Source organism: Podarcis tiliguerta (assembly GCF_965153285.1).
Source record: "Podarcis tiliguerta genome assembly, chromosome: 2".
NCBI classification, from domain to species: Eukaryota; Metazoa; Chordata; class Lepidosauria; order Squamata; family Lacertidae; genus Podarcis; species Podarcis tiliguerta.
Genome location: NC_139535.1, coordinates 115,245,111 through 115,270,230, shown reverse-complemented (window position 1 = coordinate 115,270,230; position 25,120 = coordinate 115,245,111). Strand labels below are relative to the sequence as shown.

The following is a 25,120-nucleotide window of genomic DNA, read 5'->3' as shown; positions in this document are numbered from 1 at the left end:
TCATTCAGTGACAAAAGTTTTCAGCCCAATTATTTCAGAATATTCTTGATGAAACCATTGGTCATCAGCAGTTAAATAGGCTATACACTGGAATCCTAATGAAAACATGAACACACAAAGAAAAAAAATGAAATAAAGACTTAAAAGAGGTGTAGAGCACCATTGGGACGCGGGTGGCACTGTGGGTAAAACCTCAGCACCTAGGACTTGCCGATCGCATGGTTGGCGGTTCGAATCCCCGCGGTGGGGTGCGCTCCCATCGTTCGGTCCCAGCACCTGCCAACCTAGCAGTTCGAAAGCACCCCGGGTGCAAGTAGATAAATAGGGACCGCTTACCAGCGGGAAGGTAAATGGCGTTCCATGTGCTGCGCTGGCTCGCCAGATGCAGCTTGTCACACTGGCCACGTGACCCGGAAGTGTTTGCAGACAGCGCTGGCTCCTAGCCTATAGAGTGAGATGAGTGCACAACCCTAGAGTCTGGCAAGACTGGCCCGTACGGGCAGGGGTACCTTTACCTTTACTAGAACACCATTGCTTGTGCATTAGCATAATCTCTTAAAGCACCCAGTACATCAAGGGCCTTGATAAGTAAGCCCCCTGCTGACTATTAGAAAGCACACTGCTCCCTGGAAAGTAAGTTAAGTCCATAGATCTTCACCCAAAGTATTTAAGAGTTTAATCTTAAATTAAAAATCACTACTTAAGTCCCAGCAGGCATCTGCTCCACCTTACAAACCAGTCATGGCCTGGAGATGTGTATTGTGCTTTGGTAGCCCAGAACCCCTGTTCTTTCCTTTTTCAGATCCTCAGGCACTTGCCTCTTCCCAGAAACGTAAGTCAGCTCTTCTTTTGCTTGCTTTGCACACCAGAAGGTCTCTGGGCTATGGCTTGATCCCTAAGGATAGCTTGAAGCAGCTGTTGAAGGGTGAGGCTAAGGGCTCAACCAGATTTGCACTTGCCCTGCCACTTCCCCCGGGAAAACCTGATCTTTACCACTGAATCGGAGCAAACATCAGGTTTTCTCCAAATTGACGTTTGCTCCACTTTAGCACTAAAGAGTGGATTTTCTGGGGGGAAACAGCGGGGCAAAGGCTTGGACCCATGGCTAGAAAGCACAGGATGAGATGAAAAATGCTCATACTCCTACTTTCTAGGCACAGAACAAGTGGAAGTTTGGACAAGCCCTAAGGTTGCTTACAGCCACCTAGTGAATTTATGGTGGAGGAAACATTTTCATGCGAGAGTCACAGTCTAATAAGGTTTTTAAACCATGCGTAAAAAGCAGAAGAAGCTGAAATGGGGCTCTTTGCCTCATCTCCAGCCACCCATATCTTTCACTCTGGGGGGTTTCTGTCCTCTCTCTTCCCCTCTGGTACGTGGCATTTATAGCATGAGCAGTCCAGGCCAATGGCTTCACTGAGGCCAGGATTCCCAATGGCACTGCAGTAAGAGTGATGGAAGTAGTTCCTAGGATGACTGGCATAAGAATTAGGTAGAAGTGTGTGCAGGTGAGACTGGGGACAGCATGTAAGAATGATAGAATGAGACAGGAAGAAGAAAAGAGAGCAGTTTTCTGCTCATGATAAAAAGTGATGAGAGAGTGAAAAGAAGACTTCTGACTGTTGATTAAGACTGCAATCCTATACACACTTACCCAGGAGTAAGTCCCATTTTACCCGAATAGATAGGTAAAGGATTGTTCTGTAATGCTGCAGTCCTAAACCTGGTTAGTGAGGAGTAATCTCCAATTAACTCTTTGGGCTTACCTCTGAGTAAACATGCAAAGGATTACAATTGAAAGCAATGCCCCACAGGGGGAAAAGAAGCTGTTATCTTTGCCACTGTCAGTTCCAGATGATGATGATGATGATATTATTATTATTATTATTATTATTATTGTTATTATTATTATTATTATTATTCCCTGCCCATCTGAGCGTGCTGCCACAAAATAGGCAATGACAGGAGATATGACAAAGAAAAGATGGCTGGAATCTCTTAAGATGAATGAATGCAGATGGTTATAGGACACAAGTGAGAGATGAATGTCAGGGAACAGATGACCAAAGACAGATTTCTCTCTCATATATATACATTTACTTGGCTTTCCTGCTTCACCTGCTCACTGTGCCCACTGCTATCATGATGCAGTCGGCATGGCCATCTATTGTCGTTTACACAAACTGTTCCATGACACTTTTTTAAAACAGAAACATTATATAGTAAGAAATGAATGAGGTGTTCAGCATGATACTGATATTCCATAAGTTCCTCAACTTACAATCAGCAATATCTCCCTTTCTGAGAAGCTGGTTTAAAATGGTGGCGGCAGTGTGTTATTTACAGAAACTTATTTGTGACCATTGTACTTGTGACCACTGGAGTCATCCCTGATGATCAGAATGCAAGTATCTAATCAGAGTCTACAAGAAAGGCAACCAAACACCACCATAGCAGATTTAGAAGCCATTCATCACAATAGTTCTGTTATTTCTTTTCTAAAATCTGAAATCCAGCTGATACGTTGACCTGTTATAACCCTCTTGTTTTTCTCTGTAGGAGACATGCATGATTTCTTTGTTGGACTCATGGGGAAAAGGACCACAGAGCCTGGTAGGTGTGTAAGCCAAGAGATTTCACACTCAAACACACTCCTTGAAAATCTTGATAGGTTTCAACAGATTTCTTGGTAGATTTCTTAGTTGGAAAGTATGGTAAGGGTTCTTTCTTTCAACTTTCTAATTCTTAGGCAGGGCTGTGTGTTTGATGCAGTTCTGTGGAAACGAAGGAGGAAAAACCCAAAACACGGCATTAGTTTTAGAATGCAGTTTCATGGGAATCTGAGTTTTCATTTTAAAAAGCAATTACCTGGTGGGTTTGGTGGTTAAGGGCCAATATCCAGGGCTTAATCTGAGGTGGCACCTACTTTTAGATTGCATTAAACTAGATCATACATCAGTGGAGAAGGTGGAACATGGTAAAGCAGCTACAGCTAAACGGAAAGCAAAGAACAAGGGTAAGGGAGGAGGAAGGAGAAACTGTCATATCTGTAGTGGGTGATTTCTATTTCTTGTTTAGTCTGCTCTACCCCTGGACAAATGGAACTGCAGAAACAGAATCTGGCTGTAGCTTGTTTCTTCCCTCCCCACCTTCCATAGTTGGTCCTCAGCATAAGCACACTCGTTCCTTCAGCTTTCCTCATAGAACCTTCCATCTTGATGACCACCATTTGAGGTGTAACAGCAGGAGTGATATGTGTCCCATCGCTAATGCATGTCTGAATCAATATACTCTCAGAAGAAACTCCATGTGCCCATAGTGGTTATTTAGGACTGTCTGAAATGGAAATATTATTCACTCATAACTCAAGAGGTGAATGAAGAAATAAATTCTGCCATGTTAACTGATTGTAAAGGCTGGGGAACCGGGCAAGGAATCCTTTGATGCCGTTACCTTTGAGTTAGAGGAAAGTTGTGGTACCCACCAAAGGGACTGAACAGAAATGCCTCTGGGAAAAACTAACTTGCTTCATTCTCTAATTTCAGATAATCCCACAGACGTCAATAAGGGAACACTCACTGGTTTTGGTGACCTAAAATATTCATTGAATGCAGAATGAGGTAAGGAAGAAGGGACCCAGAACTTGACTATAAGGGAGAGGGATTATTTGAAATACTGCTCCACACACACAACACATGCACAAATGCGAACACAAGTGCACTCACACCTGCTCATACATTTTTCTTTTGTCGTTAAGTTGAAGTGTAGATTCCTGCCCCTCATCGTAGAAGTACAATATGTTGATCTCCAGGCATTTCCAGTGCAAGTCAGAGGCACATTGCAGATGCCACAAACCTGGCACCAGTGCCATCTATTCAGTACAACAGGAACAGGGGAAAAGGATATTTAAAGAGAAATGCCCATACAAGGAACAAAGCTACTTTGATAGGTTGCTGTATGTAGACCTAGAGACCATGACAAGTCCAACTTTGATGGGTTCACAAGATTGCAATTTCCAAGTGGGAAAGTTACACTAGAATTGGTTAGCCCAGTCACTTTTCTGGAAGAAAGCAATGGACAAGAAGTGGTCATGAAATTATTTTCAGAAATCTTATGACATGGTATGGATAGTAAGAGACAGTAAACTCATAGCTCCCCCCCCCTTGTGTCTTTAAAATGAGTTTACTCTCTTCTCTTAACTGTATCATTTCATTCATAAAATGGGTGGAATTGATCAAGGGGTGGCTTTCAGGAGGCAATCTTTCCAACTTGGTTAAGAAAATAAAAGAGAAAGTTACATGTCCTTAAGGTAAATGTAAAGGGACCCCTGGCCGTTAAGTCCTTAAAGGTAAAGGTACCCCTGCCCGTACGGGCCAGTTTTGCCAGACTCTAGGGTTGTGCGCTCATCTCACTCTATAGGCCGGGAGCCAGCGCTGTCCGGAGACACTTCCGGGTCACGTGGCCAGTGTGACAAGCTGCATCTGGCGAGCCAGTGCAGCACACGGAAACGCCGTTTACCTTCCCGCTAGTAAGCGGTCCCTATTTATCTACTTGCACCCGAGGGTGCTTTCGAACTGCTAGGTTGGCAGGCGCTGGGACCAAGCGATGGGAGCGCACCCCGTCGCGGGGATTCGAACCGCCGACCTTTCGATCGGCAAGTCCTAGGCGCTGAGGCTTTAACCCACAGCGCCACCCGCGTCCCTCCAGCGCCACCCGCGTCCCTTACTGTTAAGTCCTTACTGCAGCATAAAACTACCCTCCTTCTTCTGTTACGTGAGGACTATGTTATATGCCAAAGCTGCTTTTTCAGCCATCTGGGAAAACATTAACCATCTACATCAGGCTGTACAGCCAACTGTACTCCTTTTTTGCCATTTCTCCAATTAGCATAGTGAATGGGTATGTGACCTCCTTTTTTGTTAACTCTTCAGTTCGAATAATTTGGTGAATGACAGTAGTTATTCCATGATTATGAATTTGTGATGTAATTTCAATGCTGCTGCTGATAAGCCAATGGCACTTAGACTATAGAACAATACTTTCCCTCAGAGCCACTAACTTCCAAATGTAATTGCTATGCATTTTCAGGATACAGAAAAACCAAGCGTTGTGGGAACCGCACACAGATGAATCAATACTATGCCCACTACTTTCTACTAGTTGGCTCCTCTGCTTCTGTGTGTGCCTACAAGAATTCTACATATTTAACTGAACACTGTTAGCATGTGGGTGCATGTTGTTGGTATAATGTTTGTGTATACAATACCTAAGTGATGCTACATGTGCAAAATGGCTATATCATTGGCTTCACACTTCAGACCTTGTTTCCGCATCACTTCAAGCACAATTGAGTTAACAATGCAGTGGAGTCAGTTCACGAATTCAAATTCAGTTATGAGTCACTTGGTAATAAGACAGTGACTCAGCGGCACATAATTTGTCAAAACACTTTCTAGTCTGAAATGCAGCTTAAATTTTTTTAATTGTATTTTAATAACCTGTGTCTTGCTTTTCTCTGTCTAAGGTTGAACCCAATGTAGGTAAAAGCCAAAATAATCAAATAAGACAATAACCCGCAGTATTCAGCAACTACTAAAATCCATAAAATATGCAAATTTCATTGCCATTCAGAACTAGAAACAAGCATTGATGTATCTAATGATGCAACAGGTGGTGGCCTTTTTCCGTGTTCCATCCTGCCAACATTGCAGATGGCAGTGGAAGTAACAAAGGTCAATTCCAGATTGTTGCTCTTTTGTGGGTGGGATTCAATACCATACCCACACAAATGCATGTTCTACAAAGTGGATTTCTTGTGCCAGAAACCTGATTCTGAGGAAATTAGGCCTTTTGAAGTAAGGAAGGGCATGTGAAAATGCACTGGGAAGGGTGGGATAACAATTGCTTGATGTCACATTGCATGCAAACAAATAATAATAATCAGTAATGAGATTACCTGGAAGCGACTGTGTACTGTGCAATCCACGAAGCAGCAGGAATGTCTCTATAAATATGTAAAAAATGGTTGCAATATTTTAAAATAATATAGAATATTATTTTTAAGGATTTTTAAAATAATATAGAATAGGCAATAACCAAGTTTTTTTTAATATTTCAGATCCAAGATTAGTAAAGAATATAGTTTGTTCCCCCTTTCCCCCTGTCTCACTCTGCCTTTAATATTACATAATTAGTACTGAACTCAGATGCAATTGTCTTTTATGCATTTTTTTTTTTACAGAAACCTGTACAAAAAAATTAAAATAAATCTGAATTTTTAAATTAAAATAAATCTGAATTTTTAAATTAAAATAAATCTGAATTTTTAAATTACCCACCTAAAAGTCTTGGCTACTATTTTGGACACAATCATTGAACCAATGCTTTGATAGCTCTCATCAATAATAATGTTTCTACACTGGGTGTTCAAATTTGGCTTGCCAAGCTGATCTCACAGTTGCACATACTTAAGGGATAAACAAAGCTGAACAAGGCGGTAGCATGGGCCTGTAGGATACAGATCAGGTGTGCTCATTATGTTCCAAAAGCAGCCATCCTCACTGGAAAACTGATACAAAACTGCTTTATCTTGAGCAAGTGCCATTGAAATTCTTGCTCCAGTAGAGAAACTGAAGTAATAGTTTTGATTTAACAAACAAAACATTGGAAATGTGTTGTTCTGAGTGAAACACAAAAGCTCGCTCTGGGTTAAACCACAGAGCCTAGGACTTGCCAATCAGAAGATCAGCAGTTCGAATCCCCGCGACGGGGTAGCTCCCGTTGCTCGGTCCCAGCTCCTGCCAACCTAGCAGTTCGAAAGCACGTCGAAGTGCAAGTAGATTAATAGGTACTGCTCTGGCGGGAAGGTAAACAGCATTTCTGTGCACTGCTCTGGTTCGCCAGAAGCAGCTTAGTCATGCTGGCCACGTGACCCAGAAGCTGTACTCCAGCTCCCTCGGCCAATAAAGCGAGATGAGCGCCGCAACCCCAGAGTCGGCCACGACTGGACCTAACTGTCAGGGGTCCCTTTACCTTTTACTTCCTTGTACTCTGAACATTTCTTGCCTGGGCCCAAAGAACCACAAATCCTTTCCATGAAACTGAGAGAGCTTTAACACCAGCCACTCCCACCCATGTTACATGACAGCTACTTTTGAAACTGATGGACCTTTCCCAAGCAGTTGGTAGTATGGGATGGGGACCAGCTGTTGAAGTGGGTGAGTGAAAAAATCACCTGTGCAACCCCCTACTTTAAGCAGCTATTTGGATTCTAGCCTGCCATTTTCATCCATGCCCAGACCTGATTCCAAGACAGGGAACTGTGCTGAATGTTGGAACCAATTTAACTTCAGCCTTCTCTGCCCCCCCTTGATCTCTCATACAGGTATCCATGTAGGGGTGTGGACAATCACAATGTCTGCAGGACCTCAAGAAACCAACACAAAGCTGATTTCATCCACCAAAGCCCAGCACACTCTCAACCAAACCAGAACCCTTCGATGTACTATGGAGACCTCATATTGTCCTGTGCTTCCTTGTTGCCATGTTCTTTTCCTTGATTCTGCCCTTTATTCCAGCCTTTTCCTCACTGTAACTCTCTAGTGTTCACTGTTTGGAAATTTTGAAAGTAACCCTTCCCCATGGTGCTTTGTCCCTCTGTGTACATATTTACCTGATCTGCAGAAAACTCCTATGCCACAAGCAAAATCACCCTCACTGCCCACCCTTTTGTGGCACAGATTAAGAACACCTCAAAATCTTCTACAATTACAGGGTTTTTACTTATGACCTGCCACTGTGTGTCTCTCGTTCTTTGTTATTTAATAAAATTGTGGAGGGGATTCTGCTGTCACAAAACGAACCAACACAGTTTAAAATGGTGTAACTTACTGGCCTACAGCGCAAGTTGTTGATGAGAGTCTGGGCATAGTTCAATCATAAAAAGCTATGATCTGTGCACATAAAGTCCCAGGCTCAATCCCCAGTATCTCTGATTGAAAACTATCTTGGGTGAGGATGACTAGGAAACACTTCTGCCTGAAGCACTGAAACACTCAGCAAATATTATAGAATCCTGGTTAGCAGGATAGAGCCTTCCTTGGTCTCACAGCGTCAGCTAGAAATTTGCCTCTTGAGCTGCTTCTTCATCTGTTTATATTCCCCAACTGTAAGTTCCCCAGCCTCCTCAGCACCACAGTCTCCTGACTACCCCTTTCTGCCAATAACACAGCACCTCCGTTCTCCAATTAATCATTTTTTCAAATGAGATGGACCTGGCCTCAGACCTGCTTGGAAGTTGAGCCAGATAGGTGGAATTGCTAGAATGCAGCCTCACTGAAAGTTAATTCACTGGAACTGGGCTCCGAAGTTCGAGTTAACCTCTTTCTGTTCCTGGGTCTGGGTAGAGGTTTTTTTTCTTTTCCATCTGTGGCTCTTCAGATGTTGTCAGACTCCAGCTCCCACCTGCCCCAGCCAGTTTAGTCAGGGACGATGGGTGTTGTGATCCAGCAGTGGAGTGGTGCAGGTTCCTCATGCCTTCTTCAGCCTTGCATAATATCACAATCCAAAAGCCTTGATGGAGCAAACTAATATTCTATTCTAGTCCTGCATTTGGTTTCCAGCAGTGGCCAGCCACATCAGCCTTCAAAATTTACCACGGAATTCATTTTAAATTACTCTACACATTTCTTTTCTGCTGTCTGTGGAGGAAATTGTCCTGTGCTAAACACCCGTGGTCAGAATTGTTACCGTACTGAGCTAGATGAACTCAGCATAAGGTGGCTTCATGCATTTGCATTGTAACAGACAGCACAAAAGAGTGATTGAAAGCAACCGTTGCAGATTTACCATAATTGCAAAACAGCCCTTGTGTTCAACATTCTACCACTGTTCATTTTACATAAAATTAACGCACATGGCAAAGTATGCATATTTAGTAGCCTACAGTATCTTATTTTGCTGTGTGATTCTATCACAATTAATAGTGTGTTCTTTTTGTTCCTCCCATTTATTTTGTTTGGCATTTTAATGTAAGGTAATTCAATTAAGTATGATTCACTAATTACAATTTTATTACTGTTATTTCTTTAATGCATATCAGTATATCTCATAATATGCTGGTTTTGATTATGCCTGCCTGGGCTGTGAGGTACATCACGCTACTAGATGTATCTTTTAACTTAATTATTTCTGGAGGAGCCATGTAGGCAGTCTGTATTCAGTCTGCTCCCACCACTGCTTTGGGAAGCAGTGTAAGTATGACGTTAGCTACAATCCATATCTATTCTGTATTTATCCTGTCACTTCTTATGAAAGCGATGCATTTCGATGCACTTTCTCCCAACCTAGCTTCAATCCAAATTGAGAAAAACCTTGCTATGTGCATTCACTAATCTTGTCTGCTTTGGTGTGTCTTGTTCTCTTGGCACAAGGAAACAGATCTGTAGTAAGGATTAAAGAGTAAGCTGAGGTGAGCAAGTTGTCAAAACATGGAATCTGTGGAAAGGGTTCCCCATATTATATTTGATTCCACGGTACAGAAACCTCTAAAATGTATCCATCAAATTGGGCAAGCAGCTCGCTGGCAGCTCCTTGGCACCTGCCTCCCTATACAACAAATTCAGCAAGCACAGGACATTAAAATCTTAAATTTTTCACTTGGCTCTAGAGTCCACCCATTAGAGGTCTACATTCTCTTACAGATGGGATTAGAACCTTGTGTTTGTGAAGTAGTAGTACTGAATGTACTATAGCCCCCTCTTGGATATATTTCCATGGAACTGTTTCTTCTCACTTCAATTTTCCATCTCCATCCCCTTTTAAAAAATATTTAAATTAAACACTTGTAAGTGAAAATTGTTCCAAGTTTCTTTCCCCCTTAACTTTTTGCATTCCCAGTGGAACTCTTCACATCGGTATTTATGCTGAAACCAACTGGCAAGGAAAATAGAAAAAGCTTGTGGTTTTGAAATAAGTCCAGACGAATGATAAAATAATCATGGATATCAAAGAACACACTGCTTATTTACAGAGTTGTTTCTCTTGTGCATCAGAAGCATCAGTTCCCATAGAAAATTCTGCATTTGTCTGCCCTGCTGAAGCACAAAAGCCATTCACTTCAGAAACAGTAAATTGACTTCAGAAAGAATAAATAATCCTATTTTGGATTATCAACAAGGGTAATTTAACAGGGGGGAAATGCCCTTAGGCTCTGCCTATCTGCTGTCTCCGCTATCTGAAAAGCTACATTACATCTTAAAACCCGAGACCTCCCTGGGAGTGATGGGGGGAAAGGGGCGGGAGACCAAAAAACAGTATTTACACAAAACTTTGCAGGAAAAAGAATTTTCACAGGCTGCTGCTCCCACACTAGGAAAATAAGGTTCTCTGGATACTGAAGGGAGACTGCCATCTTGTGTGTTTAACTTTATATTGCAGCTTTGTAATAACCAGAGCAAATTGTTCGGTTGCATAAGAGAGGGCGCCAGTCAAATTAAGCGACTAGCTGCTTCAGTACAGTATAATGATCAAAGCACCTTCGGGAAGCACTTATCATGCTACCTAAAATGAGGACTTTTACTCATCCAAGCATTTCTGAAGGAGACAAAAGCGCTCATTATGCTAAGAATTTTTAAAGTTCCCCGTTGTCAGAATTGGATGGTGGGTTGAGAGCGCTTTTTTATTGCATTTATATCCCATCTTTTTCTTCAAGAACTCAAGGTATCATATATGGTTCGCCCCCTCATTTAATCCCCCCAACAACCCTGTGAGGTAGATTAGTCTGAGAGGCAGTGAGTGGCCCAGTGAGCTTCATAGCCGAGTGGAGATTTGAACTGTTGTAAATAAAAATTGCCCTTTTCCCTTATGGGGTATCCAAGAGCCCATATAGAGTCCTTACATAGGTTCCCTATTGGTAGGAGAGAATAACAGAGGCCAACCAGAGAATATTGAGAAGCAAAGCAGCTAGTAAGCTTGATCTTTATTGAACTGTTGCAACAGGGTGCTCCCCCCACCCGCAGGAGAGAGGAGAGACCCAGAAAAATGGCATGTAAGGCCTTATAAAGACTTTTGAAATTCCAATCCTGTAGATCAGGACCACCCCCAGAAACATCACACATACATCACAGAAGGGGTGTAACCTAAGACCACCCCTCAGATACATCATACCTACATCACAAAAAAGGTGGTCTAAAACAGAAAATTTGAATATTGTTTTTCTCCTGCCGTTGTTTACCTCTTGTCTGGCAGGTTACTTGATTGGATTTCCTGGGTAGCCTGGCCAGTCTTTTGTAATGATAAATACTTAGTTCCTGGGCCAGGTTACAGGCTCACACCCTATTCAAACACAGACATACCCTTAAGACACGATTTGTGAGGAAAGAGACAATGGTTAGGTTTCCCACTTTGACCTTGCAGAGAAAACATTGGCTCAGTTTAGGAATCAAAATGGTTCCAGGTTGGTCTTCCTGTGCTGATCTATGTATGTGCTTGGTTGGTACACTTATGAACATTACCATATGTCTAAGACCATAAAATTCCTATCACAGAACTCTGGTCTCCCAGGTCTAGTCCGACACTAACCACTAAACCACACTGGATTTTCCAAGACAAGTTTCCCATCCACTGGCTACTTTCCTACCTTATCAGAATCAGGGGAAATGTTTCTGTTGAATCTATAGGACTATCCTACCGAGACTGCAAACTATGCCTATTTATGTAGAAGAAATATATTTGAACTCAATGGGACTTGTTTCAGGATAGACAGACATGCATTAGGTTGAGGGGCAAAAGCAGCAGTCTCCAGTTTTAACAGACTTGTCTTGAAGTCCACTCCAAGTTTGGAACGTACTTTCTGTTTCTTTCCAAGTTTGCATAGCTTTGTTTGGATTGCATGTGTAGTACGTTTGAAGTACTTTCAAAATAAATCAGCAGCAGCAACAATAAATGCACAACATTTCAGCAATATTCTTTGTTGCTGCTGCTAACAATAGCAAACATACATTCTAGCCAATGTGAGTTTTGAATCTGAATCCTATCTATGGAAGCCAAAACCATCTCACAAAAGAGCATGTGCCACAGCTGGAAACGGAAGTTCTAGTTTCATAATTCACACTGTGTGGTGCAGTCTTTCCTTTCTATGCAGAAACACCTCTGCCCCTCAATTCACACGATTGCGGGTTCGCACTGAATTTCTCCTTAACAGTGAAGCATACCTGGCAACTGTGCTTATCCAGTTTGCAGAATAGTGCTTGCTGCATATGGAAAATGTATCTTATGGCTCAGGGTTGGCCAAATCCCAAGAGACTGCAATCTATTCACAAAGTTAAAGACTGGCAGTGATCTACCCCCTTTTGAGGGGTTCAAAGTTGTTGAGCTTTTCTTAGGAAGGAAAACCCTGTTTTTTTTTTGGGGGGGGGGTTCAGGTTGTTAACGGAGAAATCTGAGGGCTCCCTTGGACAAATAAAGCAAGGACACCAGCCAGGAATACCAGAGCAAAACAGCAGCCAGTAGGCTTGGTCTTTATTGAAGACTGTTGCGAAGACTGTCGCGACAGGACTCCCACCTGCCACAAGGTGGAACAAGATGGAAGCCCCAAACAAAAGAGCCCCCAAACTTTTATTAGCTGTGGCGCTGTGGGTTAAACCACAGAGCCTAGGACTTGCCGATCAGAAGCAGCAGAACCGCTGCTCTGGTTCACCAAAAGTGGCTTAATCATACTGGCCACATGACCTGGAAGCTGTACGCCGGCTCCCTTGGCCAATAAAGCGAGATGAGTGCCGCAACCCCAGAGTCGGTCACGACTGGACCTAATGTTCAGGGTCCCTTTACCTTTACTAGTCCCCATGTTACACCCCCCCAAACTACATCACTCATACATAATGAAAGGGGAGGTCTGGTGGCAGTAATCTGAGCATCCTGCCCCCTGCCCCCTGGTTCCCCTTGCCCTCCATCCTTGCCACCCATCAAGTGTAACAAAAAAGGTGTTTACATTTCCCTGTTTCCCAGCCAAGTTAATCGCACCCTTTTGTCTTCATCTGGGTTTGTTATTTCTGGAATGGCTACCTGTCTGGCACTCGGGTATCAGGATGCCAGGGATTATCACTCAGGCAGAGGGGCTGCTGAGCAGCTGAGCTCCCATGTCTATATGAATTTCTGAAGTTTTCCCAGTGAGCCAGTACATAGATACATTTATCAGTGAATTGTTACATTTGGTATCTTGCAGCAAAGGTCCTTTGAATAGATAGGGAGAAACTGTGATGAAGTGTTTTGTGGGGACAAATCACAAGTCACAAAAGCGATTGTGCTGATTTTGGTAGTGGGCTGCATGTGCATGATATCTGCTGGAGGGGCAACCCCCCCAACCTATACATAAATTCCTAGAACAAGGTCAAAGCTGTTGAGCTTTTTTTAGGGCTGCAAGGCAAAAATGTTGAGCTTTCTTTAGGGGAGCCAAACCTGTTGAGCTTCTTTGGTGGGAGCCAGTCATCTACCAGTCATCTACCACAAATGTGCACTGATCTACCGGTACATCACCGTCTATCTGATGGATGAGCCTGTTATAACTTTACAAGTGTTATTCAGTACCGTAGGGCACTTCCACTGGCAAGCACATTTTCCACCATGCAGACACATGGCAGAGGTGAGTTGCAGTCAGTCCCGCTCCCTTGGTGCAGTTCTCACCTCCCTGAGGTAACCCACTCTGTGTGCATGCTGATCTGCAACACCTTGCTTGTGCCTCTCACCTTCATATAGCGAGCCAGGCCTCTGCACCTGGAACCTTTATACTCCTGTTATGCATGCACTTGTTTCATGGCCACTTTTAATTCATTTTCTGCCTCAAGGCAGTGCAGCTAGGGTCCCCAGGCCATCTGTTATCCAGGCACTGACAATGCCTGGACCTGGTTAGCTGCATCACACTCCTTTAGATCAAGCAAGGGAAACTGTGGCCCTCCACATATTGGACTCAATCTCCCACCAGTGTGGACAGTGTCAGGGATGGTGTGAGTTGGTAGCCCAACATCTGGGGAGCTACAAATTCCCCAGTCCTGCTTAGACCAAAGTCCTGGGCATTAGGTAGGGTGCTGGGATCTGCCTTAGGCAGTAGTTAGTTAAATACTGTTTTACATTTTTGCTACCATAGAAACTGGCGGCACCACATGGACTTTTCTTTTTAATGCCACACACACGATTTGGACCATCTCTGATTTGTCATGTGCATGAACACACACACTCTCCACACACAAACATGTTCTGCATGGCCTAAAGGTAAAGGGACCCCTGACCATTAGGTCCAGTCGTGACCGACTCTGGGGTTGCGGCCCTCATCTCACTTTATTGGCTGAGGGAGCCGGCGTATAGCTTCCAGGTCATGTGGCAAGCATGACTAAGCTGCTTCTGGCGAACCAGAGCAGCACATGGAAGTGCCGTTTACCTTCCCGCCGGAGCAGTACCTATTTATCTGCTTGCACTTTGACGTGCATTCGAACTGCTAGGTTGACAGGAACAGGGACCGAGCAACGGGAGCTCACCCTGTCGTGGGGATTTGAACCACCGACCTTCTGATCGGCAAGTCCTAGGCTCTGCGGTTTAACCCACAGCACCACCTGCATCCCTTCCTGCATGGCCTAAAAAGGTAAAGGTAAAGGTACCCCTGCCCGTACGGGCCAGTCTTGACAGACTCTAGGGTTGTGCGCCCATCTCACTCAAAGAGGCCAAGGGCCAGCGCTGTCCGAAGACACTTCCGGGTCACGTGGCCAGCATGACATCGCTGCTCTGGCGAGCCAGAGCCGCACACAGAAACGCCGTTTACCTTCCCGCCAGTAAGCGGTCCCTATTTATCTACTTGCACCCAGGGGTGCTTTCGAACTGCTAGGTTGGCAGGCCCTGGGACCGAACAGCGGGAGCGCACCCCGCCACAGGGATTCGAACCGCCGACCTTTCGATCGGCAAGCCCTAGGCACTGAGGCTTTAACCCACAGCGCCACCCGCATGGCCTACACCTACATAAATGTAAGGTGAGAAGCAGCACATAACACCCAGGGAATGAGCTGTTTGCGTGCTTCATCCAAAATGTGCAAGTATATGAAATACATCATTTTTTTTCCAGGTGGGCAGAATGGGATAGAATTTGCAGGTGTGCATTTTGGCAAAGAGGATTTCAAGCACCCCTTTCCTGTTGGGCTGGACACCAGACCTTCTCCATTTCTTCACCACCAATGGAGAGCATTGTCCTCTACTGCACAGCTAACTACTCCCTTGTTCCCCAGGCATAATCTGACAACCAAACAAACACCTTTCAATCTTCAACAACCACATTACGCCATCTTGAGCTCCAGGAAATCAGCAACTTGCAAGGCAGGATATACAGTACATGTAAAAAGAGGAAGAACAAAAGTTTTTAAACATCCAGCAACAGGGGTTCAATTATCTGTGCTAGGGCTTTGGCAGCACAGCTCCCATTCCCATACCAGGGCTCAAGCTGGAACCCATTTTTTTATTTATATTTATTAAATTTCCATACTTCCCCTCATCTGAAGATACTAGGGCGATTCACAACAGAAAAACACAAAATGAGAATACATTAACTAATTACAGGTTGGCATCCATCAGTCTTGGGAGACAATGGGCCTGGGGTGTGTGTGTGAAGTCAAACTGCTGGAAGGTTGCAGCGCCTTCTGTGGCTGTAGTGTTCGATACGGGAGAGGCATGTTTTGTTGCAGCTGGGGCAGGTGAAGGTGTCTGGTTGTGCTGCTGCAGATGCACCATGACGTTTCTTCTCTGTGTGTTCCCCCTCCCAGAGGCCGTTCCTCCTCTGGTCACTCCTTGGCATGCATGACCTGTCTGCTCCAGGCACTGTGGTCATCTGCAAGGGATTCTCACACAGCAGGGCTGATCTTGCCAGCCTCACATTTGCAGACATCTTTGTAACACAGAAACGGGCCTGTAGAGCACGTCCTTGGGGAACCTGCCATCTTCCATCCTGTGGACACGACGGAGCCAGTGTAGACACAAGTGTGAACATGCTTGGGGGGGGGGGGACACACCAATATAGCTCCTTGCCAAAAACACAAGGGAGCCTAGCTACTCCTCTGAACAGCCAACTCCTAGGGGCTGAGGTCCCCCCACTCCCAAATATAATATTGTTCCCCCCCCCCCCCGTTGATGGGCATTTCCATTCCAATGGTGTGTGTGTGTGCTTGTGACACGTCTTGTGATCGATTGTGCAGGGTGGGGTTTATCTGGGCTCCCCCAAAATTTCATTCATGTTGGAACCCCGCCTCTGAATAAAACAAAACCAAAGCAAATCAGTAACCCTCTCCAGGGCTGGATGTAGGTTTGATGAGGCCCTAAACTACTGAAGGGAATGGGGCCCCTTATATGTCCAGCTGTCCTTTGTCAACAACAAGTTGTCGCTGTTTTTTGTGTTGAATATATACTAATAGGTCTCTAAAGCCATTTGCACATAACAAAATATGTATTTTATCAAAGTAATTGTTGAACTATAGTATATACTATACTATACTATATATACTATAATGAGTATATTAATAATGATTTTTTTTGGGGGGGGCGAAAGAGTGGGGCCCTACGCTATAGCTTGTTTTGCTTATATGTAAATTCGGCACTGACCTCTCCCACAAACCATATACTGTTAATCAACCCAAGAAGCTGGGGTACAGGCAAAAGTGCCCCTGAGCGGGCGCAGAGTGCGTCCCCCCCCCCCCCACATCAGGAAGGGGAATGCCGGCCTTGAAGAGGCTGGGTCCCGGGCCTGCTTTTGGTTTTACCTCCCCCCCCCCCCCGCCATTCCCGCGCCGCCTCAGCCATCGCGCCCCCTCCGCTCGCTCCTCAGAGCCGGGCGGATCCCCTCTCCCCTCCGCCGCCGCCCGCCTCTTCTCCCCGCGCTTCTATCCCCTGCAGCCGGGGCTGCTGCAGTGCCCCCTCCGGGGCTGGGGGCGGCGCTGGGCCCGGCCGTCTCGGGGCCGGATGGAGCCTCTTGGCCGGGTCCGGAGCAGCGCCTCCTCGGCGAGGCCGGGCGGGCGGGCTGGGCAGGGAGGCCGGGCCGGGGGAGCCGGAGCCCTTTGTGTAGGTGCGAGAGAGCCGCGGGGATGGTGCCCGCCGCCGCCGCCGCCGCCTCCCGGGTAAGGGGCCGCCTCCCCGGAGCAGAGCAGCTCCTTTCCCTCAGGCGCCGCTCGCCTCAGGCGGCCGACCCTCCCTCGCCCCTTTCTCCGCTTCGCCCTCCGGCCCCCATTCCGGGACGAGACGAGCCCCTTCTTCCCTCGCCCCCCACGGGGCTTGCTCTGCCTCGTCTCCCTCCTGCGCTTCGCCTTGCCCTCCACCCCACACTCGCCCGCACTTTCCCCCCCTTTCCAGTCCAAACTTCTTTCCCCTCCCACTTTGGGCCGGTCTCCTCTCCCCCCTCCTCCACCTCTGGGTCTCACCTGCCCCCCAGGCCCGTTTCCTCTGCCCCCTTGCCAAATGAGAGATCCCCTCCCCTCCCCACCATTCCAGTTTTAACGTTGCTTCCACATCTCCTGCACTTACCAAAAAGAGAAAGAAATCGTCATAGACCCTTGCGCCTCAAACCTATTTGCACTTGCATCTCTTTTTTTTTGCAGTGATGATGTCCATCGCCGTCATCATTCACTTTGGTTAGGAAGAGATCCCCGTCACCTCATGTTGTTGCGTGAAGAAGGGGCATAGAGCCGGCTTCTGCCTTAGTGAACAGCTATTCAGTATTCTGCTGTCATGCAGAGTTGAGTTTCGTTTTCATGGTGGGCATAAGGGGCCCAGAGTGCTCGAAATTGCGCTAAGATAGCATCCCTGCCTGCTTGCTTAATGCACAGAACCTTAGAAAAGAACACAAGGGAGTTTTAACATGAGTTTTGCACTGCACCTTTTATTGTGTTGGTCAGCTGGGTTAAAAGTTAAAACCCACCTGGAGGCTCACAAACAAAGAGACAACAGGTTGTGTCTGGAAGGAAATGTGCAGAGGGGAGTTTAAATTTCGAGTCTTTTGGCCTTCTGCCAACCAAGTTTTAAAACTTCCAGTCCAGTTGTTTAAAAGGGGTTAGTAGAACTTATTTTCACAGTAAATGTGTGTCTTTAAAAAGGAGGTTTTCTGAAAGTGTGACAAAGACTAAAAGGAAAAAAAATAAACATAGACAGGAATAGCAGTTTCGAACTGAAAGGGAATGGTGTGAACTGGCAATCACACTCCACCCGCCCCCAACTTGGAGAATTGCTGTTATATCTCTGATGGAAAGATAGCTGGTGAACTGGTCCCAGAACTGTGTATAAGTAGACGTGGAAAATGGTATGGAAGCAGAGTGATGCTACACCCTGACATTCTAATTTGTAGTATATGCACCACGCTCTTTCCCACCTCACACCCTCAGAGCATTTTGTCAAAAGCAGCTATGTTTCCTTGTAATAGAAATAAGAAATGTATGGCGTTTTCTTTTTTATTAAAATCATCTTTACTCCACCTTTTTTTTTTAAGTCCTCCTTTCCCTTCCTCCCCCACAACAAACACTCTGTGAGGTGAGTGGGGCTGAGAGACTTCAGAGAAGTGTGACTGGCCCAAGGTCACCCAGCAGCTGCATGTGGAGGAGCGGAGACGCGAACCCAGTTCACCAGATTACGAGACTACTGCTCTTAACCACTACACCACACTGGCTCTTTTACTCCACCTTTCCCTTTACAGAATGTCCAAGGTGGCATACTAATAGTTTAGGTTTATTATATTTTGGGTAAGAACAGAATATTATATCTTGGGTAAGAACAGAAACTAACTTTTCATTTTCTCCTCTCTAGAGGACCTTGCCAGGTGAGCTTCAGAGCCTGGAAGCCGCCTTCTGGCACAGCTGAGGAACGGACAGGAGTAAACAAGAAGTGAGCAGGAGAAGGAGGTTTTCGGCAGCTGTCAAGATGGGCATGAGGATCAAGCTGCACAGCACTGACCACCCCAACAACCTGTTGAGGGAACTTAACAAATGCCGGTTGTCAGAGACTATGTGTGATGTTACCATTGTGGTGGGCAGTCGTAGCTTCCCTGCACACAAAGCAGTTCTGGCGTGTGCAGCAGGCTACTTCCAGAACCTTTTCCTCAGTACAGGTCTGGATGTGACCCGCACCTACGTGGTGGATTTCATTACTCCAGCCAACTTTGAAAAGATTCTGAACTTTGTCTATACCTCAGAGCTCTTTACAGACCTGATCAATGTGGGTGTCATTTACGAGGTTGCTGAAAAATTGGGCATGGATGATTTGCTGAAGGCTTGCCATTCCACGTTCCCAGACTTGGAAAACTCAGCCAACACGAAACAACCTTCTGTCTCAGGTGAAAGCCGGCCAACTGGCATGTTGACTGAGCCGAACCATGCCCTGGGTGAAATCCGAAACAGCGGGGAGCACCCGGGACCAGAGCGGAGTTGCAGTATGCAGAGTGAAGCACCAGGTGGCTACAAAGAAGATTCTGCAAATGAAGGCAGCCATAACTTAATGCACCAGCAGACTCCCAAAACCGAAGAACAGGAATCACCAGCACAGTTCACTGGTGCCATGAGCATTATGACACAGGCTGGTCTCAGCAATGTCAGCATGGCTGTTCAAACCACTGTCAACTCATGTCATCCATATAAACTCCAGAACAACGGGGATTACAACAAAGGCAATTTTTTTGCTTCGGATGCATCATTGGATATATCAACAGGCAGCAACTCCTGCCCTAGCAATAGTGATCACTCCAAAGACCAGGGCTTTGGTCAGATGGATGAGCTGCAGCTAGAAGATCTAGGGGAGGATGAACTACATTTTGAAGATCCCAGCGAGGAGCTAGGTGCTGCAGAGGAAGTGATTGAGCTGAGCGATGACAGTGAGGAGGAGCTATCCTTTGAGAATGACAGCCGTGATAACAAGGCCATGCCCTGTCAAGTGTGCAAAAAGGTTTTGGAGCCCAACATACAGCTGATCCGCCAACATGCCAGAGACCATGTGGACCTCCTGACTGGCAACTGCAAAGTCTGCGAGACCCATTTCCAAGACAGGAACGCCAGAGTCACTCACGTCCTGTCTCACATTGGGATATTCCTCTTCTCCTGTGATATGTGTGAGACTAAGTTTTTCACCCAGTGGCAGCTCAGCCTTCACCGCCGCGAAGGGGTGTTTGACAACAACATTATCATCCATCCTAGTGACCCGCTTATAGGGAAGGTCAATTTGTTCAGTGGGGATTTAGCATGTGCCACTTGTGGGAAACCCCTCGCCAAGGATTTTCACATGGTTCGGGGCCACATCTTGGACCATGTTAACTTGAAAAGCCAAACATGTGGCGTGTGTGACCAGCGGCACCTCAATCTCTGCAGCTTGATGTGGCACACCCTTGCCCACTTGGGCATTACTGTTTTTTCTTGCTCCGTTTGTGCCAACAGTTTTGTGGACAGGCAGCTCCTGGAGAAGCACATGGCAGTCCACCAAAGCATGGAGGAAGCCCTCTTTCGGTGTCACTACTGTGGCCAAGCTTTTAAGCTGGAAGCTGCTTACCGCTACCATGTGAGCCAGCACAAGTGCAGCTCTGGCTTGGACCTTGTCCGGCCCAGTTTTGGCGACCGACTCCACCAGCAAGCTCTGCAGAAGAGGAAGCTGACAGAGGAGTTCCTAAGTGAGGATGTGGCTCTTCAGAGCCAACCTGGAAACAGTAAGTACAGCTGCAAGGTGTGCGGAAAGAGATTTGCCCACACAAGCGAATTCAATTACCACCGGCGGATCCACACAGGGGAGAAGCCATATCAGTGCAAAGTGTGCCACAAGTTCTTCCGTGGGCGTTCCACCATCAAGTGCCACCTGAAGACACACTCTGGGGCTCTCATGTACCGGTGCACGGTTTGTGGGCACTACAGCTCTACCCTTAACCTTATGAGCAAGCATATAGGTGTGCACAAAGGCAGCCTTCCACCTGACTTCACCATTGAACAAACTTTCATGTACATCATCCATTCCAAAGATACGGAGAAAAATACAGACAGCTAATGTAGCAGTATTTGCGGAGTAAGCACTACTTGCAGGTAGCAAAGAAGCTTGTTTCTGTTTTTAAAAAACAACGATACATTTTAATGGTCAGGCATCATCAGCATTGTACTTTACTTCCCTTTGCCTTGTTAGAGGGTTTCTTAAATCGTCGTTCTGTGAAAACAACAGCACGTTACATGTGTTACTGTTCTTGAGAAACCTGTCTGTTTACCTCCTGCTGAGTCCAGGGCTCATTATTTCAAGTCTTAGAAACAGGCTGTGCCCCCCCTCCTTCAACGGATAGGTTTCACACCTCATATCTCTCCTTCCTCCATCTCTAATTTGAGATCTTGAAAAGATTTATGCTGCTAAGATATATTAATGCTACACATCAGCAGGGATAGCAGGAGAGAAAGTGGGGGGGGGGGGGAGGAATTGTTTATGTGCTGCTATTGGGAGGGTAGAAGTTCTATAAAAACTTACAATGCAGTCCCCAGCACGCTTACTCAGAGGTAAGTCCACCTTTGTTTAATGGTGACTTGCTCTCTGCCTTGTAAGTGTGCTTTGCATTCTTAGCCTTAGCTTCGTGTCAATAAGTTTGTATTTCCCTCCCACCAGGATTGCCATATATATGGCCAGTTCTTCTTCCTGTGCCTTTAACAACCATGTGATCTGCAGACATGGTTGTTAGGGCTCATTTCCATGTCACTTGCTGATTTCTGTAGGTAAAAACTGCCAGAAAAAGCCACAGATTAGCAGATTAGGCCAGTTGTTTTGGGTTTTTTTCAGTTCGCACCCAGCCTTTGCCTTTTGCCCTTTTCCATGAAACTATGAGTTGGTTTTACAAAGTTCCACTTTAACAAAATCAAAAGAGGGCATAAAAATGGTGTGGTGGAATGGAGGAGAGTTTTGCCAAATGTGAACATTCTGGATTTTTTTTTTTTTTTTTGAAGGGGTGCCCTAGAGAGGACTCTTAGCTTTTGAGTATAAGCATATAGAGGCTTTAGCAATAGTGTTTTATCTCCAACATCCAGTTTCAAAAAAGAAGTGTTCTTAGGGCATCATAAAACAGCTTTGGGGCTCCTTCCTCTCCTCCAGCAATATTAACTCAGTGCTGGTGTCTTGAACATTGAGATGAATGTCTCAGGGGTCACATTCTTGAAAGTCTTTGACATAGCTCTGTGGACAGTGCCAGGGTTTTAGGTTGCAGTTCTATACACAGCTGGGAATAAGTCTCATTGATCTCAGCGGGGCTTACTTCAGCCTCGTTATGTGTATTATTGCACTGTTAGTTCTGTTTGAAAATATATTGTTGCCTTAAGGAAGTGTCTCTGGAAGGAGGAATGACAGGTTTAGGGCAGATTATTATTTCTCTTTTTTGAACTGGGGGGTTGCATATTAAATATTCAGCTCTTAATCATTTGTTTGGAGGGATTCATAGATCTTTTCAAAGTAGCACTTTTGTTGCAGGGGTATCCTATTTTCCAGCACACAAACCATAGCATTTTGTTGCAGAGGGAAAAGCAATCACTCTCTCTCCTCACCCACCCCACCTTCTAGCACATCAACTCTGACTGTGTCATGTACAATGTGGTTGTGTTGGTGCCACAGGTGCTCTTGGAATGAAGAGATGCAATTTTTCTGCAGCAGTGAGGCCAGTTTGAATGTGCCTTTACCACTCAGTACAAATAGACATTTTCTCCAGGATTATGCTCTGACCAAAAAACAAACCCAAACAAATTTATCCAAAACACCCAGTTCTTCAAGTTTGCAGCAAAAGCTGGCTGTGGATGGCATCAATTTCCTAATACCCATTACATCACCAAGAAGCATGTACCCAAATCCCTACAGTTTTTAAAATAGGCTCATTTTAGAAGGTGCAGGATGAACAAAGAATGAGTAAGCATACAAGTGATGCTTTATAAAGAGGTATGGTAAGAAGGACAAGTCTAGTGGTCAATCCAGCATTTGACTTGATAGGATGTGTGTTTGTCATACAGATTATTTAAACTGGAAGGATAAAGAATTTGCAACAAAGGGCCATTCTTAAATTATATGTTTCTTCATCCTTGGGCAGCATGACATCACAAACATGGAGTGACATTAATTCCCCTATCTCCATTGCAGAGCAATTATATAAACTTTTAAAAGGTTTTATTCTCATTAATATTTGTAAAGTCTTTAGAGTTTGAGTGCTCTCGTGCTGGAATGCGTATTTAGCCCATCATCAAGAAGTAGTGGAAAACACCATCAATTGATTATTTGTTCTTTAAGGGCTGTGCACTTTCCCCCTCCAGCCTGGAACACACTTCTCTTCTTCTTTTTAATTTTTACACTATAGCAAGGTATCCCCCCCCCCTTTATTACAGTGGTACTGGATTTGTGCTAACATATGGGGTTTTTTTGTCATCTGAAATGCCTCTGGGTGTTTGTCCCTTGTGGCAATGAAAAACCAGTGTGTGCTTGTGTAATTGACAATAACGATTACCGTATTTTTTGCTCTATAAGACTCACTTTTTCCCTCCTAAAAAGTAAGGGGAAATGTGTGTGCGTCTTATGGAGTGAATGCAAGCTGTGCAGCTATCCCAGAAGCCAGAACAGCAAGAGGGATCGCTCCTTTTGCTGTGCAGCAGTCCCTCTTGCTGTACTGGCTTCTGGTATTCAGAATATTTTTTTTCTTGTTTTCCTCCTCCAAAAACTAGGTGTCTTATAGAGCGAAAAATACGGTATGCTGTCTTTTGAAGTGAGGTTGTAACCTACCTTCCTTTTCCTCTTCCTTTTCCTTTTCCTTTTCCTGCAACCCTGACAGGTGCTTTCTGGAGGGATGCAACAGAACAGATTGATCGCAGGGCACAGATCCTGACTCACTACACTTGTGGCTTTATCTATAGGTTGTACTTTATGCTTTCTAAGTGCAGTACTATGTGAAATCCAGGCAGGGGGGGTGGATGAGAGAAACGTACGTTAACAAATGTAGCAGCTGGCTTGAGATCTGCCCCTAAGTTTAATGCAAACTACCTCATAAGGAGGAAGTCCTGGAGTCTTAAAAACCAGTGGTATGTACAAATAGGCTTCTAGGCTTCTGTATATGAAAACACTGTTGTTAAAGAAAAACAGAAATCCACATAATGCTGCTCTAGCCCTGACCCATGGGGGGGGGGGGAATGAAAAACTGTACAGCCCCAGGAATCTCAGCTCTGACTGTAATTCCAGTAGGGCAGCCTTGGGCAGGCTGCGTTGCTTTCTGCTTACAGTACCTACCTCTAAGGGTGTTGTGAAGATTGACTGCTTTGATTTTTGTCAAGGAGAAAAAGCACTTAGGTATGTCGTCTTGTTTTCTTATAAGAAAGTTGCTGTCTTAAAATAGCCCCCAGCATGCAAGCAAGTGTTCTGACATATCTCTCAAATCCTTTCCTCCTTGTGACCTCTGAATAGCAAACACCAAACAGGACACACTAAGGAATTAACTCAACAATATAGCGGACAAGACTATTCCTAAGTTTAAGTAATGCTGGAAGCATTCAGTGTAAGGATGTAAGAGTTGTCGGAGGAATTTACTACTTCTAGTAGTACCACTAGTACTTAGTTAATGTCAGGGCCACATGTCTAGACCCACAGGGCTTGAGAAAGGAACTGAAGCCTAAGAAAGCCCAAGGTCCAGCTGTGGACTAATGGCAGACGGACAGTATTTTATTATTTATACGAGCCCTGGCCAGTCAAAAAGCTTCATACTACCTTTCAACTGGAGGGGCTGATGTTACACACTCTTATTGCTCCTCTATGCCTGAAGAGGGCTGAGCCCATAAAGTAGCACACCAGGCTAAGCCCCAGTCTTGGTCTCTGAAGCTCTTGGATCAAGTTCTGGAGTCCAAAACAATAATGGATGTACTCCCCTGGTGTTGAACAGAACCATGTTTTCGTAGTTAAGATGCCTTCATTGGAAGTGATGGAGAAGGAGCTATATTGGATCTCACCCAGTAAGGACTGTTCCTTATTCTCGACTTCTAGAGCTGTTTTAGTCTAGTTCTCCAGTGCCAAACTGCATCCAATGCAAACTTGGCCAGCTTTAGAAATTCCATTTTTTTTTAAAAAAGCATTCTGCCATGACAAA

The 25,120-nt window shown here is 45.1% G+C and overlaps 2 protein-coding genes and 1 long non-coding RNA gene across 5 annotated transcripts in view; 2 read left to right on the top strand and 1 right to left on the bottom strand.

The window, feature by feature from the left end:
* Positions 1-7,793, top strand: part of TAC3 (tachykinin precursor 3) — a 32,297-nt gene extending 24,504 nt beyond the window's left edge. For both annotated transcript variants that reach the window (XM_083428136.1, XM_083428135.1), the window contains 4 exons: positions 803-832; positions 2,560-2,613; positions 3,546-3,620; positions 7,385-7,793. In XM_083428136.1, the coding sequence (XP_083284262.1) occupies positions 803-832; positions 2,560-2,613; positions 3,546-3,619 (158 nt within the window). In that variant the 3' untranslated portion in view covers position 3,620; positions 7,385-7,793. The remainder of the gene's footprint in view (positions 1-802; positions 833-2,559; positions 2,614-3,545; positions 3,621-7,384) is intronic.
* LOC310671746 lies at positions 2,623-17,564 on the bottom strand. Its single transcript, XR_014508143.1, has 4 exons — positions 17,545-17,564; positions 5,957-6,004; positions 2,869-2,992; positions 2,623-2,774 (listed from the first exon to the last, which is right to left on the bottom strand). It is a non-coding gene; the product is annotated as an uncharacterized lncRNA (long non-coding RNA).
* On the top strand, positions 17,021-25,090 carry ZBTB39 (zinc finger and BTB domain containing 39). 2 transcript variants are annotated; one of them, XM_083427501.1, is made up of 3 exons: positions 17,021-17,141; positions 18,817-21,065; positions 23,819-25,090. In XM_083427501.1, the coding sequence occupies exon 2, from the start codon at positions 18,931-18,933 to the stop codon at positions 21,028-21,030; it is 2,100 nt and encodes a 699-aa protein (XP_083283627.1). In that variant the 5' UTR covers positions 17,021-17,141; positions 18,817-18,930; the 3' UTR covers positions 21,031-21,065; positions 23,819-25,090. The 2 variants fall into 2 exon arrangements, with proteins under 2 accessions (XP_083283627.1, XP_083283626.1); XM_083427500.1 differs by lacking the exon at positions 23,819-25,090 and having other exon boundaries at positions 18,817-23,172.
* Positions 25,091-25,120: the final 30 nt, after the last annotated feature.

What these genes read in the sequence shown, in the direction of transcription:
- ZBTB39 (XM_083427501.1), top strand. Translation starts at nt 18,931, where the DNA reads ATGGGCATGAGGATCAAGCTGCACAGCACTGACCACCCCAACAACCTG.